Source organism: Catharus ustulatus, chromosome 15, assembly GCF_009819885.2.
Source record: "Catharus ustulatus isolate bCatUst1 chromosome 15, bCatUst1.pri.v2, whole genome shotgun sequence".
Lineage (NCBI taxonomy): Eukaryota > Metazoa > Chordata > Aves > Passeriformes > Turdidae > Catharus > Catharus ustulatus.
The window spans coordinates 2480512-2499028 of NC_046235.1; the positions used below are offsets into that span (position 1 = coordinate 2480512).

Genomic DNA, 18517 nt, shown 5'->3' on the forward strand with positions numbered 1-18517 from the left:
ATTAATGTAATATCAGGGTACTAATCCCTTGGGAGTGGACAAAGACAAAACAAAAAAACAAAGACAAAAAATAATCTTCTTTGTGCTGGGATACACAAGTGTCTCACAAGTCATGGAAGGAAGTAGCAATAAGAGCCAAGAGTTTCTGCTGCTCAAAGAGATGCTCAGGTTCCCAAAGCAAGTCTAAAATTATAAGACCCAAAACAGAACAGCAAGCAGGACTCCAGAGTGGACCCAAATGCCCCCAGAGCTCCTCAGATGCCAGAACCATCCTGCCTTTGCATTTACATTCAGGTGCTTGGAAACGGGCAGTGCCAGCAAGAAAACATCTGGGCTAATGTTTGTATCCATACTGAAGGCATCACACTGAGTGCTCAGCCAAGGATGATCAGCACAGCCCAAAGCCTGAGGCGAGCCCTCACAAAGGTTAGAGTGTTCTCGTGGTGACATTTTCAAATGCAAGCTCAACACTCACACACCCTTGATATTCTGCAAAGGCTGTGTCCTCCTGCAAAGCCTGCAGCAGCAGGAAGGGCACACAAACCCCAGCTGGTCATAGCCTAGGGCCCCATTAGATATTAAATTAATTTCCAAATGTCTTTCTGCAAACAGCCCTTCTGCAACCAGTGCAGGTTTGGCTGGGCACCATTAATTTGTGGATGTTGTAACTGTGATTGCAAATCCTCAGCTTGTTCCTTAGCCCTTTATCCAGGTGAAATTCCCATTTAAATAGGAAGAAAGGATTGCACCAAGAAAGATAAAATGAAGTAATTAACCTTTTTGCTGCTGGACACCCCGCTTCCCAGCATTTGAGCTGCCTCTGTGATGTGAGCATCACTCCTCACTTGAATTCCTGACTGACAGTGCTCACAGAGCTGCCATACAGGGCTCACCACCCTACCCAGGGCACCCACTGAGTTTACACTTTACTTAGGACATGGCTGAAAACAGTGACTGACTGCTCCTCTATGTCTCTATATTATTCCTGCTCCAAAATCAAAAGGGAGAATTTTTTTTTGTCTGCACTGCAAAACATCCAGGTGAATTTTTTCCTAAACTCCATGAGAGCCTTCTGCCAATTCTTATTGACTGAAGTCATCAGTCAGTGACAGAGTCAATGAAGCACCATTCTAAACCATGCTTTTTGTCATAATTTTGACAAGTAAATAACATTTTAGTCTCCATCATCATGTATTACTGAATGAAAAGTAGCTAGCAAAAAATTAGGTCTGATTTCACCACCGAGAAGTAAAATGAGAAGAGACATTCAAAGAGTCTTACTGGCTTTGTAAAAATAACAAAGGGAAAAGTGATAAGCTCCTACCCCAGTTTTACTGTTCTTTTGAAATGGAGGGTAAACCAGCTCTGGAATACACACACCTGAATACACACATCAGAACTGAACCATTATTCCATTAATCCATTACACAAACCAGTAACCTCCAAAAGCAGGGTGAAAGCTGGGATCAGGGACTTATCTCATCTGAGACTGAGTAAAGAAAAAGATGTGTTTTATGCTTTATTGTTCCACTTTATTTAGATTCCACAGATTAATTGACAAGAACTTTATATCCAGATCACAGAATGTTGTGAGCTGGAAGTGACCCACAAGGATCATCGAGTCCAGCTCTGAAGTGAATGGCTCAGATCTCCCACAGGGACTGAACCCAAACCTTGGGGCTCAAATCTCACACAGGGACTGAACCCAAACCTTGGGGCTCAAATCTCACACAGGGACTGAACCCAAACCTTGGGGCTCAGATCTCCCACAGGGACTGAACCCAAACCTTGGGGCTCAAATCCCACGCAGGGACTCAACCCACACCCCGGGGTTATTAGCACCATGCTCTGACCAGCTGAGTTCATCTCAGGGTCTTCGTTAAGAGATCTAAAACAGGAAAAATTCACTCAGACATAAAAAACAGAGGAAAAATTAAGTAGAAGCATCAGGACATCTACCGCAGTTAGCATCAGCTCTTCACAAATATTCTGGATTTGCACATCCTTACCTGCTGTGGCACTGGAGACTGTTGGCCACTGCTGCTCAGGCCCTGCTGCTCCTCCACGCAGGACTGCTGCCTCCTCCATATGCACAGCACTGGGTAAGCAAATACCAAAATTGGATTAAACAATTCCCTTCTGCCCTGGACTTCACAGCATTTCCCTTTCCTGCCACTCTTCAAAGTTCAGAATTATTTATCACTGTGCAGCTACTCCTACAGTACTGCATGATGTTAGCAGCATGAGAAGCAGCTGTTTAGACTTGCAAAAAATGCCTTTGATTATTTACTAAAACCCAGTCATGGAATAACTTATAAAACAAACACACCTGCAGGACACTTTGCTCTCATTGACTGGGAATCACTGATAAGGAAGTGACACATCTTTGCTATTAGGATGTAGCAACACTGGGCAAATTATTAAAAAGTTGGTGGAGTCAGTTCTGAGCTTCTGCCATTTTAACAAATCCCACCTTCCTGGGTTGCTGCATGTTTCTCATGAGCAATTCAGGAAGAGAAATGCATTTTCTCAAATGCAAAAATAATACAGCAAATTTTGCAGTGTCCCATCAGGAGCACTGGGCATCAAAAGCACCAATTTGCACCTTACATGGAAGGAAAAGAAAAAATCTGCTATTTTAAATACAAAACTAAATATGATGTTTAGATGCTGTTCCTTAAGAGAAACAGGAATCTGTGGCTGTGTCCCTGTCTCTGCTCATTGGCTTCACACTCCCTTTCACACTCCCTTTCACACTTCCAGCTGAACTTTAGGACCAGTTTCATCCACATGTGACAGACATCAAGGGCACCAAATCTCTACAAGTTTTATGAAATGTCAGCATTTTATGAAAATCATCAACTGGGCAGGGTACAGAGGCTCAGAACCTGAGATTTCAGGTAAGGACAGAGGCTGCTGATGTGAGGCAGCAGAGGAACATGTGCAATTTCCCAGCAAGGCCCCATTAGTCCTGTGGGATTAAAATAAACTCTAACCTTTCATGAATTGTTCAAGTAGCTTCAGATAAAATCTTGAACTTTCTATAGGAAGGAATGTAGATTCACAAGAGCATGCCTGACTCAGGACCAGCAGGTAAGGTGCTCAGGTAGGCAGAATTCCTTCTCCAGGATCCTGCTCCCCAGACTGTTCATTGATTTCGTAGTTATGGATTACAAAAAAAAAATTGAAAGTCATGGCAGGAATATAAAAGAAAGAAAACAGCTTGCTCAGTAGGCCACAAAGTCAAGCTGGCTCTGTGGTCCTTTGCTCTTGGCCCTTGAGGTTTAGATTCCTTTTCACACAGCATCTCAAAGTCAGTGAGGAGTCACTCTGTGTCACCCATAAGAAGCACAGTGTGACTCTGGATTCAGGACTTCAGTCTCACACAGACTCTTCAGCCCTGTGGGTAATGGAGAAAGGTGCAGCACCACTGCACCAACAATTCTGAGAAACCCATAGAATCCTCATTTTGGGATGGCACAAGGAATGGCTGCAGCTTTGGAACTGCATCTCCACCTCTACAGGAATTTATTGAACACATCACATTACACCTGAACATAGAAGCAGTTTTCTGATCTGCTCAGGGAGAGTAAAAATAATGTTTGATTGAGGCTCTGCAGAAGCAATTTTAGTATAATTCTCTTTTTCCAAGTGCACTGAGTAGAAAATTATAGCAGAGACTGCTTATGGTATTAGGCAGTGGATTTTCAAAGATGTCTAAAGAGATTTGGACAAAAGCCTCACTTTTCCTTCTTTGAAAATCCATCTCATATCTTCAAAAAGTCCTTTCAACTGTATTAATCTTCTTGATTGCACCATGTGGTTAATAAACCTGCTTCAGGAGCAGCTACTTTTATGGAAATGAGAAAAAGAAGATGGAAATGCAGGCTGCCTATTGAAACATCAGCACTGATGATTACAGGGAGCTTGAAAATAAACAAAAAGTATATAATGACAATTAACTGATTCAATAATTGGAACAATTATGCCTTGACAGTCAATGGGTACAAAAGCAGAAGGTAAAGAGAAGGAACAGCACAGCTCTACAGCAGTGCAGTAACAACATAAGATGCAAGTCAGACTGAATCTGCAGCACGGGGAGATTGGAAGTGACAGCAGCAGAACTCAGGTGCTTTCCATCTCAGCATAGATATCACCAGAAGGAACTTTGTCCTTTTCAGAGAGGAAAAAGCCAGAATTCCCCTTTTCTGGGGAAACAGCAAACATACCTTTGCATTCCTGCCCTCAGGGATGCAGAGTAGCGCCAGTCCGGATTGGGGTGTTTTGGCTGTAGAAACAAAAGGCCAGGACAATGCTGTTAGTGTCAGTACAACGTGCTAAAAATCTGCATCTGGCTCATTTTTATCAGAAAAGCTTATATGGATATACTCTTTTTTTTTTGGTGAATTGCCAAATCTTTCTACAACTTAAAAAAAACTTCCAAATGGGCATACAGGGAGTGTCTCTGTAAAAAACTTGTCTGGCCTCTGGTTAGAGATGACCTCTGTGGAACATTTAATGCTGCAAACCGGTGGAAAGTTATTTCATACATTCATCAACATTTTGGGCACAGGATAAAAAATCCCCATCAACAAATCTAGAAAATATGGTGGTTATTTACCTGATAAGGCGAGGAAATCCAAACTCCTGTATTGAATATTATCTGCCTGAGGGTGTATAAATGTATAAATCCCCCTGTGAGGGGGACGTAGGCAGTGAAGTTTCTGCTGGAATTCAGTGTACTGCAGAGGACTGCAATGGATGGTATCAGATTTGCAGACTGCAGCAAGTCTTTTATTAAGGACAGACATGGCCATAATACCAAAACCTGTGAGATTCTCCATATTCATGAGAGGGCATAAAAGGCAAAAGCGGAAAATAGCCAGCAGTACCCTCTGACCAACAAACCTCAGCATATGCTGATGTGCTGCAGCATGACTTGCTAAATAAGGAGATAATTAAGAAATCCTCTGTTGATCAAAAATTGCTCCAGAAAATAATTTTTGCCTTGTCAGGGGACCATCACTGTAATTTTCAACTACAACCAATGAGTGCAAGCTCAGGTCCCTGAAAATTAAGCCCTGAGGACACACCAAGGTTATTTCTCAAGATACTGAAAACAGGATTCTGTAGGTGATAGTGTAGTGGGTGCTTAAGTTCAGGCACTGGAATTCAAAGACAGAACTTATATCCAAAAACATAATGGACTACATTCATTCCTGATGTGTCTTGCACAGTGCCAATCACACAAATAATAAATGACAGTAATGGTTTAATTCTCTTCAAATTATTGGAGGCAGATCAGAAATGAATTTGACCCCATTACTTGAAAGAGAAAAAGAAAGTGTTGAATACTCTGAATTATTTAAAGCCAACTCTGTCTTTCCTCTTGAGGTTTGGCATATGCTTTTCCCAGGATCAATAGGTTTTATTCAAACAAAAATGGAGCAATTACAACTTCCAGTATGGCTCTGTCTTCCCAGGTCCAGCATCACTCAAGACTCAGATGCTCTTGGATGATGCACACACAAGTATTTTTATGGTCTGGGTTACACAGAAGGGAGAAGGCTGCTGTTTCCAACCACACATTAAACATCTGTGCTAGCAATTTCCTTCCCATTTAGCCCCCTGTTCTCTGTCATGCTCAGGTTCTGCTGAGTTTAGCAGAAAGTGATTTGACAAGAAGCCCATTATGCATGGTTCTAGTCTTTTCTGATTAATTCCATTTTGGCCCCAGTCCCAGGGATGTCAAAGCAACTCTAAAGTCACCCATGTAGTAACAGTCAATGAAAGAAGATAGAGAACACACACTGATCAGATCCTCTCCTGAGCTTGCCTTTCTTGAATGTCAAGGGTGCTGACACCAGAAGATTTGTCTTTTCTTCTGCTGAATTTTTTATATAGCAGGGGAACTGCTGGACTTTTGTTCTATTTTGCAATTTGACAGGTGCAGGTTACTAACCTGTAGTACCAGTACTAACCAGTAGTAACCAGTCCAGTAGGCAATGTGAGGAGGAGGAATCTTATCCCAGGCAAAACACAGATAAAGTGAGATTACATGAAAGCACTGAAAAAGTCTGACACGAGTTGGGTAGGAGTGAGAAAAGAGGAAAACGACCACTCACTCACAGTACACAGATTTTTGGGGTTTGGATGACAGCTTTCCAACTCCTGGCTAGAAAACAAAAATCTATGTTCTGTTTGCAATGGGACATCTGATCTTAAAAGAGTGGTGGTGGCAGGAGAAACTCATTAATTAGAAATTCATAATTTATTCACTTCACATGCACAGACCCAAACTCTTCACATAAATATATGAGAAATTAGGAAACTGGGATTTTCAAGGGTTACTATCCAGAAGCTCTGGCATCTTGTGGCTATTCCCAAACAGTTCTTTCTTTGCTGTGACCCTAGGTATGGCTGCAGTGCTGCTCCAGAGGAGCAGAAGAAGGAAGGAGAGAACAAGATGAGCAAAAGGTACTCTGGAGGTGGAACTATTGCCACACGTGACTGTCAGGGCTGGGGTTTTTTTAACTATGAAATAAATCAAAATCTGAGACTTCTTTCTGAAGTGATTACAGAAGAACCAGAGCACAAGGCAGCTGGGCAGCAGCCTGCCTTTGTGCAGATCTATTTTCACCCAGTTTTACCAAGTGCTTGCTGCTTGACTGGGTCATTCCGGAGCTCAGCAAGAGCCACATTTGTCCCACACTTGTCTTACCACAGGTCAGTGTCCGACAAAGTCAGTGAAAGTTCTGTTTTGTCAGCATAGCTAGCTTCTCCTTTTGTTCTGCTGCAGGCTGCAATTCTTTCAGTGTTTCTGGCCATAAGTGAGAAGTTGTTTCAATACATCTCTAAATGAGACCGGACTAGAAAAGCAGTAAAGCATGACCAGTAAGAGAAGTTGAGCACAGCAGAAGAAGCAAACCTATTCAGAAATCTCTCCCTAGCTCAGATGCAGTAGTGCTGTTGCTTAAAAATCCATCAGGAATTCAGAGCTTGGGTTGCTTGGTATCTCTGGTTAAGAAATCCTCTGTTGATCAAATAATTTTTGCCTTGTCAGGGGACCATCACTGTAATTTTCAACTACAACCAATGAGTGCAAGCTCAGGTCCCTGAAAACTAAGCCCTGAGGACACACCAAGGTTATTTCCCAGGATACTGAAAACAAGATTCTGTAGGTGATAGTGTAGTGGGTGCTTAAGTTCAGGCACTGGAATTCAAAGACAGAACTTATATCCAAAAACACAACAGACTACATTCCCCAGACCTCTCCCCAAAACCTGCCACACGTCCAGGTGTCTCCCACAGCACAGGAACTGTGCCAGGACAGCATCTCCAAGCAGAGCCCCAGGGGCTGCACAGCAGCTCCCAGCTCTCCTCTGCAAAGCCCTGGCACAGATTTGGCTGTGAAACGTGTCTTAAACCACCTGCACCAGGACAAGGCACAGCTGAGCAGCAGCAGTGAGGACAGAGAGGGAGCACAAAGAGGAATGCAGGCTCTGAAGGGCTCCCAGTTGGAAATCCCCACATTCTCACTGTGTCACACAATGCTGATGAAGACAATATTGTTCCTTTTTCCTCCCCAGCTCATTACAAGGCTCTTAGCACAATCCAGCACATTCTACCAGGCTGAAGACAATTTTAGCTTTCCACTTCCCTCAAGTCCAAGCAGTCCTCAAGTGTAACAAGTTCAGCAGTCTTGTCAACAACTGAAAGAAATCCCCTGATCCAGCACGGAAATAATCAACCATCTTTTTTTTTTTTTCCCCCATCAGCTGCTTTTTCTGATTCAGTTACAGCACACATCATCAAAACCAAGTCAAAATCCATCCAGGTGCCTACAGAAGTGGTTGTCACTGCACCAGGTGAACACCTCATGGCACCAGTTTGCTCCTGCTGCTTTTTCCAAGCACCAGGCTCACATTCTGCCAAGCACAAAAGCACAGCTATGAATGTTACTGGCCATAAACAACCAATCCCATTGGGAAGTCTGATAATGGGAATATGTCATGGAAAACAGAGCCATCTTAGGAGCAGGAAAGCTCATGCAAAATGTCCCACAGTTGTTTTCAAGTGGGTTAACTGAAGAATCATTTCAGTGGTCTGTGGAGAATAAATTTAGTTGAAAATAAGTTGTTTACAAACATATTCCTCAGCTCTCTTTTTTACCTAATACAGAAAGAATTTCTCCCTGGGGTAGGATAAATTTCTATTTCTATTTCTAATTTTTTTATTGTCCTGATCCCATATTCAATGGATCAATGCTAACACTACCTCTCACTTCAGTGCTTGCTGGAACAAAACCTGCTTGAGGTAGAGAAGCGTGAATCAAATATTTACAAACAGTCACCAGATGCTGAGACTCCTAAAAACATCCTGCTTCATTCTGATTTTCACACAAATGCACAACAGAATGACATAAGGTATATTTATCAAATGTATCTGTTTTGAAGCAATAATAAAAGCCTTTTAGAACCACTGATGACTTAAGGGTCTGCTTATTTTCCAGTGAGACAATGCTGACAGGTATGAGGAAACAGAGACTTCTATTCCTGCTTTCCTTCTGTAAATATTTAGAATTAACTTGATGTGGAGAACAAACTATTTAAACAGATCTTTATCATTGAAGAAATCAAAAAGGAAGCTGGAAAAGGGTGTAATTCAAAAGGCCAAAGTTGGGAATGTTCATTTTCATTCCCAACTCTGAGAAAATTGAGGTGAAGGGAGAAGACAAGTGCTCCTGTAAAGTCCATTTAGTGAGTTCCAAGAGAAGGAAAACACCTCTGCTAAATCTTGGATGCAGATTTCTGCTGGCACAGCAGAAGCCTCAAACCAAGCCTGACTGCCCTGAGCACAGTCCCTGCTTAGCCAGGCAGCTTCAGACACTGCCATTCAACAAAAGAACAAACATTTGGAGTTAACCTTTTCAATGTCAGCAGGGCTGGAGAATTTCTTAGAGGCTTAAGTTCTTGAAGTGAGATTGTAAGACATTGCACCATTAATACCTTGAAATCCTCTGAGAGAAATCTCCTGGACAGACTGCTACAAACAGTGCTGTGGGGTTACTGGGTTTAGACACTTCAAAACATGCCTGCATTTAAAGCAGTATCAAAATGTGATCGACTCAAGTGTTACTTTCTTTTTTCCATGTGTTTGGCAAGCTGGTTTTGAAGTGAAAAACACAGAGAAAGAGACAAAAGCAGAGCAAACAGCTGCAAAACTCCAATGGATCTCCTGGGTCTCACCACCATCAATGTTCAGTTTTTTCACTTTCTTTAAAAGTGTCCATAGAGAAAAATGCTCTACTTCTGACCATCACATGAAACATCATATTTTTTCTTCCACATGTGTCACTACACGAAAAAGGGTACAAGGAAATGTATAATATAAAAGAGTTTAGTTCTATTAAGTATCCCAACTGCCCACTCCTCATTAGGAATGTGCCAGGCTGCCTTCTGGGACAGAAAAGTCCTGCTAAAACATTTTGGTTTGATTGTTATTTCCTGCATTGAAGGGAAGAGGCTGTCATGGGATGCAAGGCACCAGAAATGAGCTTAACTGCCCAGGATGTAAGAACAAAACAGGAAAGATGAAAAGAAAAACCAAGGACCAGACACTACCCAGACATCATTCAGCATCTTCACAGGAATATGAGGAAACAGACTCCAGACTAAAGCACTGAAAACCTTCCTGAAAATGATAGATCATCACTGCAGCAGTGCCCAGCAACAAAATCACAACTCCACATGCAACCTGTTCACAGTGTGTTCATCCTTCTTTGGCAAGACAGGAGTCCAGGCTGCCCATAACCCACACAGCAGCAGAAATGAAGCCACAGTATTTTTTTTTATCCCTTTATTTTGCCTGCACTGCCTGCCTAGTCCCTCTGCAGTAGTTATCTGATGAGAGAACAATATCCATTAACCCCACACTGCTCCTCTTATCACCAGCCTCCTGACAGCAATAACCATGGCCAAGATTTTCTGTGCAGCTGCATTAGGGCATTTCTTCTTTTACAAAACACCCCTGGTCTGAGTCATAAATCCATAAAGGACTGTGCAGGTAAGCAGGGTGAGCACAGAAGCAGCAGCTATCTTATAGAAACAAGTTTCCATCCCACAATCACAACACTGGCACTTAAAAAGGAATTGCCACACAGGAGTCAGAACTTCACCAGGGACAAAAAAGCCCCTACCTAATCTTATTGCACTTGTTTGCACTTCTGTATCCTTCTAATGACCCAATAAAGTCAGTCACAACTTAGTGTCATTATGAGCATCTTTGACCTTACCAGCAAATATGAACAGAAGTAAGACTTATTGCCCCAAATGTTACTGAGATTAATCCCACATAACTTGGAAATATTTTTCTTCTCACTGTATAAACAACATTTTCAGAATCTTAGCCACTGTAAAACCCTAGGTATGGTTATCTGTGCATAGCAAACTTATTCACCTGATCCGCTCCTTTTCAATGAACACCAATTAGAAAATTCATTTCCAAAAACTATGTGGAAGGAAAAAAAAGAAATAAAGGACCTGTTCACATTTTCCAAAAGTAACACAGAGATCAGAGACTGACTTTGTAAATTGGTGCAAGGACAATCCTGCCTTGCTCTGCCTCACAAGTGAAGGCACAGACTCTCAAAGGCTGATTCAAAGTTCACTTAAACTAAAAAGAGAAACATAGTTCTCTGCAAATCTAATAATACAAAGGTCATTATCCTTAAAATGCAGAATTCAGTGTTGCTAAGCAATTGATGGCATCTTCAGTGCGAATGCTGAGCTTGAAACAGGGGAATAATGTGACTTTTAGTATGTAATTAGCTAGGAACTAGTAATTAGTGAATGCCATTACATTCAGCCATTTCCTCATGAGCACATGGCCTTGATGCACCTTCACAGAATGTCCTACAACAGGACAGGTGAAGGAGCAGAAAGCAAAGAACTTGTGAAGAGTAAAACTTGTCAGAACTTCATCTCTGTTTAAATCACACAGAATGGGTTGAATACTCGATTCCCATTTTGGATGACAACCCCACACAGGCAGTATTCATTAGTTTGTTCTTTACATTTGTCTGCTTTTGTGCTCCAAGTTTGGGCTGGCTTTGCTGCCACTTCCTGCTCTGTGCTGCTAATCAAAACTTGCTAATTCACTGTATTTGATGGAGTGAGTCTCAAAGTGTGATAGGAATCTCTTTGTTAAACTGATTTCCTACTCGGCTTGCATCCAAAGTGAAGCCATTTCCAGTTAGTGCTTTTCTTCTTGCACACCCCCACCCCAAAAATCACCTATAAAATATATTTCACTCTTTGATTCCTCAGCATACAAGCTCATAGAGCATGTCCCATATTCCCTCCTACTCAAACATATCCCAGGCATTTTATTACACTCAGGAAAATTTTAAGATACAAAAACTGCAGAGAAAGAGAAAAAGTACTTCCCCTGTACCCTGGCACAGAAAAACAGTGCATTAATTTAAAATGGATTAATGCTGAATGGATGATCATTACTCCCTAAAAGCATTTTTATTGAAGACTTGCTGGCCCTTAAGCTATGGGCATCTTTGCTCAACAAAAACCAGTTGCTAAAGATGCTAACATCTCCATATGTGAAAAGGAGAAGGAGAAGGAGAAGGAGAAGGAGAAGGAGAAGGAGAAGGAGAAGGAGAAGGAGAAGGAGAAGGAGAAGGAAGAAATTTGTTCTATTTCTGTGGCAAGAAAACACAAGGCAGGCTCCTTTCTATCCCACCAATTATTTCCCTGATTTTCCCCTGTCTGGGGCATAGCACACATTAATGCACAAACTGATCTTAGACCACAATCTGCCACAATTATGGGGTACAAACAACACACAGTAATGGCAATATTTTCCTTTTGTGCACCAGAATGAGTCTCTCCTGTGAGTGCTTCTGAGTTCAGTCCCAACAAGGGTAAAAAGGAAACTGCACAGATCATGCAAACCACACAGCAACTGCATAAAGCAACCATTAATTCCTCACTGTGGGAAAATATCACAAAGGTTAATACACAGCTGGTCAAACCATAGGTATTAAACAATTTTCAATAGCAACCCAGCAGGTTCGAAGTTGTCACTGTGCAACTTAATGACTTGCTGTAATTCTCTGCAAAGGTGTCACTGGGTTGTCACAGGCCAGAAAGCATAAAATGCAGCACTGGGTAGAACAAACATTATCAGAGGAGGGATTGCAGTTTTCAGACAACTAAAACATGCTCACATTAGCAAGATCCTTGTAGTAATATGCTTTTCTGAATTGGACAGATTTCCTTAGGTACGAAGACAGCAAAGCAGCAAACACCCATAACTGCCATGAAGGAACCTTTTGATTTCAAGGCTAATCACTGATTATTTTTTCTCCTGCAATATGAGTTTTCCCATCAAAACTCACATCAAAATTCCCATAAAAAAATGACAAAGATGAGTCATTTCCTAGCACTCTGTAGCAGCAGGCAACTTTAGTCAGGGAAGGATGCAACACTCAGTGCAGCATATGCTGCAAAAATGAGAATCTCGAACAACAGACGCATACACTGAACTTACCACCTGAGCCCTGAAAGTCTCAGTATTTACCTAGAAACAAAATGCATGGCATAGATTAGATTCATTACAACCAAGTTTCAGAGCTGAGTGTCAGCAAGCCCCTCAGGGAATATGTTTCATCTGAGTTTTCCAGCTGTACTCTGCCTGAGTACAGATTTGCTCAGAGCACTGTGCAGACCATTAACCAAGGCAGCCTCACCTCGTTAGGAGTAATGGAGTCATTTCTAAGTATGATCAGGTTTTGTGCACTCTGCCCACTTTGTCCTGTCAGATGCCTCTCAGTCACCACTGCAGAGGGACCAGTAGTTCCTGTTGGGCCACAGGTATTGTAAAACATGAAAGTGTCACTTCCTGATCCTGCAGTCAGGCAGGCCTTATAGCAGTAGGTCTTAGTGAGAGACCCATTGCCCCTCACTTCAATGAAATGGGGCTGTACTTTCAAACCTTGGGGCAATCTAGCATCAATGTTGTTGTTGGCCTGCTTGTACAATTCAGCAGGGCTCCTTTCTCTTACAGTACAGCACCCTGCACAGCAGGAGCTCCCATACAGACTGTATCTGTAGCACTTGATAATAGAAAGCCCAATGACTGTGAAAAGGAAAACGAAGGAGATGGCGCTCAAAGCGATAATGAGATAAAGAGTGACCTCTGAGTAATTGCTTGGGCTTTTAAAGTGTCTTCTTCTATCAGGGATGATTTTGGAAACTCTGTCCACCACAGCAATAGTGATGGATACTGATGAGGACATCGATGGCTCTCCATTGTCTCTCACCTCCACCGTCAGGTTGAAAGTGGGAGAGCTGTCCTCCCCCAGTTTGCGAGTAGTCCTGATCTCCCCAGTGTGGAGCTCTATCCTGAACAAACCCGGATCTGAGGTTTGCACCAGGGAGAAGAACAACCAGGCATTTTGTCCTGAGTCCCCATCAATGGCTATAATTTTGGTTACCAAATATCCAGCATATGCCGAGCGTGGGATCATCTCCAGGGCTGCTGAAGTGTTGGTTGAGGTAGGATACAGAATCTGTGGAGCATGGTCATTCTCATCCACCACGTAGATGTAGACAGTGACAGTGCTGCTCAGTGGTGGGATCCCAGCATCCTGAGCCTGGACAATCACCTGGAACTCCCTCAGTGTCTCATAGTCAAAGGACCTGACAGCATACATGCTGCCACTATCAGATTTAATGGAGACATAGGAAGCAACTGGTAGCCCTTCAATCTCTCCATCTAGCAGAGAATAGGACACATAGGCATTTTTGGCGACATCTGGGTCAGTGGCTTTAATAGTGCACAGGAAGGCTCCGAGGGGGTTGTTCTCAGGGATGTAAACTGAGTACACAGGCTCCTCGAAGCGTGGGGGATTGTCATTGATGTCGGAGATCTCCACGTGGATCACCTTCTGGGAGGACAGAGGGGGGCTCCCAGAATCAGTAGCAGTAACTGTGATGTTGTAGGCTGCTGCTTTCTCGTGGTCCAGTTTACCCTGGGTGACCAAGGTGTAGGAATTTTTGAAGGAGTTGAGAGTGAAGGGGAGGCCGGGGGGGATGCGCAGGCTCACCTGTTTGTTCAGCCCTGAGTCCTGGTCGGTGACACTCATCAGGGCCACCACAGTTCCTGACCTTGCATCCTCCGGTACTGGGCTGTACAAGGAGGTCAGTTCCACTTCAGGAGCATTATCATTGGCATCCACAATGTTCACCAGCACCTTGCAGTGCCCAGCCAAAGAGACAGGGCCCTGATCAGTGGCTTGCACATAGATCTCATAGGAGGATGCCTCCTCATAGTCCAAAGTGCCATTAACCCGCACCTCCCCTGAATGGGGGTCCACGCTAAAGAGCTGTCTCACCTTCAAGGGGGTGTAGCTGCCGAAGGAGTAGATCACATCGCCGTTAGAGCCCTCATCCGGGTCTGAGGCATTCAGTTTGACCACTAACGTGCCAGGCAGGGAGTTCTCCAGAAGGCTCACGGTGTAGGTGGAGCGGTCGAAGGCAGGTGGGTTGTCATTGGTATCCACAACTCGCACAGAGATCTGGGCTGTGCCGGATTTGGGGGGATCCCCCCCATCCACGGCAGTCAGCACCAGCTGCTGCAGGGCACTCTGCTCCCGGTCCAGAGGCTGCTGCAGCACCAGTTCCAGGAGTTTGCTGCCACTCTGGAAGCCTTTAAGGTCCAGGGCAAAGTGTCGACTGGGGCTGAGCAGATAGTTCTGCACAGAGTTGGTGCCCACATCGGGGTCCTGGGCGCTCTCAATGTGGAAACGAGCCCCGGGCACGGCAGACTCACTGATCTCCAGCCGGTAATCCTGGCGGGGGAACCGCGGCGCGTTGTCATTGATGTCCAGCACCTCCACCTCCACGTTGTGCACCTCGATGGGCTGCTCGATGACCAACTCCAGGCTGAGGAAGCAGGAGGGGCTCAGCTCGCAGAGCGCCTCGCGGTCCATGCGCTCCCGCACCAGCAGCGCCCCTCGGCCCAGCTCCAACTCCAGGTACTGCCGGCCGCTGCCCGAGGTGATCCGCGCTCCCCTCGCCGCCAGCCGCCGCGGATCCACGCCCAGGTCGCTCGCCACGCTGCCCACGAAGGCGCCGTGCGGCAGCTCCTCCCGCACCGAGTAGCGGAGCTGCCCCGCCGCCGCCCGCCCGGCGCACAGCCCCAGCAGCAGCAGCGGGCCCAGCACCGCCGCCGCCATGGCCGGGAGCTGCCGAGCCCGGCCCCGGCCCGGCCTCACTCCCCGCCCGGCCGCCTCATGCAAGCGGCGAGCGGCAACAGCAGCAGCTCCCGGCCGCCTCCGGCTCCGCCGCCCGCTCCATGCTCGCCAAGCGGCGGCTCCGACCTCTCTCCCTCCGGCAGCTCTCAGGAGGATGAGGAGGAGGAGGAAGGAGGAGGGACCGGGACTTGCCGGATCCGCTTTCTCCTGCTCCAGCTGCTGCGCGGGAGGAGGCGGGGGTGGACGCTTAAGCCGCGGCTGGCGCCGGTTCAGCACCTGGGCCGGGAACAGCGGCACGGCGGGCACCGCCCCTCCCGGCCCCGCACGGCCCCGCCCGGTCCGGCCCCGCACGGCTCCGCACGGCCCCGCACCGCCCCGCGCCCACGTGTTGCGGCCCCGCGGAGCTCCGGGACCCTCGGTGCCCGTGGTCGCCGAGCTTGGAGGGGCGCGGCTCCTGTGCCGGTCCTGTCTCCGCCCTGGCTTTGCTGCTGAAGCTTTGGGGAGCTGACAATTCGCTTGTGGACCCGCTGCTGCTGCAGCGCTGAAGTACATCCGCTCGAGAGGGTTAAATCAGCGCAGAGCGCCGAAGCAAATGGGCTGGCAGCCAGGTCCTGGTGCCGTTTGTGTGCTGCTGCAGTGGGTTTGACGACCTCTTTCTTGGAGACCTGCCCCTCTGCTCCCTCCGAGATTCATCGCTGCTGCAGCACCATCCCCCTGCCCAACCTCTGTGGGCACCCCTGAGCCGCTCCCGCCCACCTCTGCTCGGCTCTGAGGATTCTGCAAGTCACACCCATGACTTATGAGCATTTAAGGTGAGCCTCAGTTTCTCACCCAGTGCAATACACAGGCTCAAGGTGATCAGGTGCAGCTGCAGAGAGAAGGTGGAACATGATCTGTTTCCAAGTTCCCAGGTTTTTTTTCCTCCTCTCCCCTTGTGACAGAGGACTGACAAAAACCAGACACAAAATTGAACAAACTCAGCAGTGGGGGTGGAGATGCTGCACCTGCAATGAGTTTTAGCCCAATGTCAAAAGTCCCAGCAAAGACAATAAACTTAAACTTCATTCACACACCACCTAAGGTGAGAGATTTCATGAGACAAACCATACGCTATTGTGCTCCAGGTGTGCAGCTATGTTGCACCTACAATGCAGAAACTTTTTCTCTACAAGTTTCTTTCCCTGATGTTTTTTTCCCCCTTTCTTTCCCCACAAAGTCTTTTGGAACATCCAAAATATCCTCTCTGGATTGGGCTGGTCTGTCAAGGGGAGGGATACAGAAATACCCCAGAGGGCCTGGGCACCCTCAGCATGAGAACACTACAAATCTCTGAAGATTTTTCTCTAACATATCTGATGCACAAACCCTGGAGCACAACTGCCCTCACTCTGACTCAGCACCACTGAGAACTGCTACCAATTTCTCAGCTTTTATCTGTGGCCACCTCTACCAGAAGAGGCAACATTACCCCATTTTGGCTGATGGCTCCTTTATTCTCAGCCTATTTTTTGCCCAGTATCCCAGTATCTGCAATTACAGCTGTCAAGCCACCAACACTGTATATTTTTTTAAGGAGGATAAATGTAGGTCTGTGCAGACCAACAAGAGCAGCTAGAGATGCCAAGTGCCTAGAACACCTGGAAAATCGCCCATTTCAACCAGTTGCCAGGAGCCAAACACTTAGAAAAAAATTAACTTCAATTTTTTTGGCGAGGCACCCACCTGCAAGATCACAATATTCACAGATTCAGAACAAAGAATCTTGACAATCTCACCAAAAAAAAAAAAAAAAAAAAAGCTAAAAAAGTGCTAAACCACAGAATCCCCATCAACCAAAACAGAAGAAATCTGCACCCAGCAAAGAACCCAATACCCTGCTGAATGCAATAAAAATAAAAGTTACAGCAGCACCAACATACATGAACTATGCAACCATGTGTCAAACCAACTTGCAGCCATCATGCAAGACTGAAGCCTGAAGACAGACACCCTCAGTTTTCCAAAAACCACACAGTGATTTCACCAGACAGCCCACAGATACCTCTGCCCCACACCTCCAGGTGTGCACACCCACAGAGTGCTCTAACAAACATACAAAACAACAATAAAAAAAGCCCCAGCAATACTGACCCTGCCTTAAAGGACATATTAATGAAGCCTCTCAGGAAATGGCCAATGCCCATGGCTAGGAGGTGGTGGGAAGATAAATCTCATCTCTGCAGGCAGCAGCTTTCTAGCCACAAGCTGATTTTACTCTGTGTGAATGAAACACATCAATCACACATCCAGGGAGGTTTAATACCAGCAAGGAATCTCTCCCACTGTTTCTGGACCTCAGTGAGTTACCTGTGACAGACATTCAGGCTCTGCTCTATTGTATTTCAACAAGGAAGGGCTGATGAGCCCTCAAATCCTGATGAACCCTCAAATCCTGCCCCAGCTCAGTATTTACACATCACCCTGGTTCATCTTTTCTCACACCCTGTGCCTCAGTGCTCAGCTCAGACTCTGCACAACCAAAGTTTTGCAAAACACCATAGAACATAAAACTGAACAGAGAGAATTCACATTTTCCATAATGTTTTTCATTCCCATCAAACTTGTCTCTCAGCCTCAAGATCTCAAAAAATTTTTCTCCTTCCAGAATTTTAAGATCTAGGATTGCCTGGCTTCTTGCCTTTTTTGTGGGTTTTATAGCACCAATAAAATATTACTCTGATCATCATTGTATAAATTGATACTATAGCTTGGCTTATTTACAGTAGCACTGCACAAATGTCACAGCCTTTCTCAAAAAGCTTGCTTTGTGAAGTTAATGCTGACTACAGAGTGGATAAGCAGGATAGTAGTAACACCAAAATGTGTTCTGTTCTGATTAAATGTTCCCCAGGTCCTTTTAAATCTCTATAAAATTCATCAATGGCCATAATAATTTTAGGTATTTCTTTCAGCTTCAGTGTTAATGCTGAGTCAGTCCTGCAGGCTGTGATTTTAATTCAGGAAAAACTTGAATTGAGAAAACACTTCAGGATGAGTTCTGTAGTAATATTGATTTTTCTAGTAATAGACAAAAATGGAAACACAGAAAAATGTAATTTCAGTTTCAACTGAATCAAGGCTTAGAGGCTTCCTAATTTTCTTTTTCCCAGAGTTTTGCTTTTCAGGAATTTCTTGAAATTTCATCTAAGCATTAAAATTTTGAAACCCCTTCAAATCTCACTAAAGAAAGATGTACCCATTGAGTTC

At 44.9% G+C, this 18517-nt stretch overlaps 1 protein-coding gene across 3 annotated transcripts in view; it reads right to left on the minus strand.

Annotated features, from left to right (window-relative positions):
- LOC117003308 (protocadherin alpha-C1-like) overlaps positions 1-18517 on the minus strand; it is a 94911-nt gene that overhangs the window by 38010 nt on the left and 38384 nt on the right. For all 3 annotated transcript variants that reach the window (XM_033073166.2, XM_033073165.2, XM_033073167.2), the window contains exons 2-3: positions 4230-4288; positions 2010-2098 (exon numbers count right to left, since the gene is read on the minus strand). In XM_033073166.2, coding sequence (XP_032929057.1) covers positions 2010-2098; positions 4230-4288 — 148 coding nt within the window. The remainder of the gene's footprint in view (positions 1-2009; positions 2099-4229; positions 4289-18517) is intronic.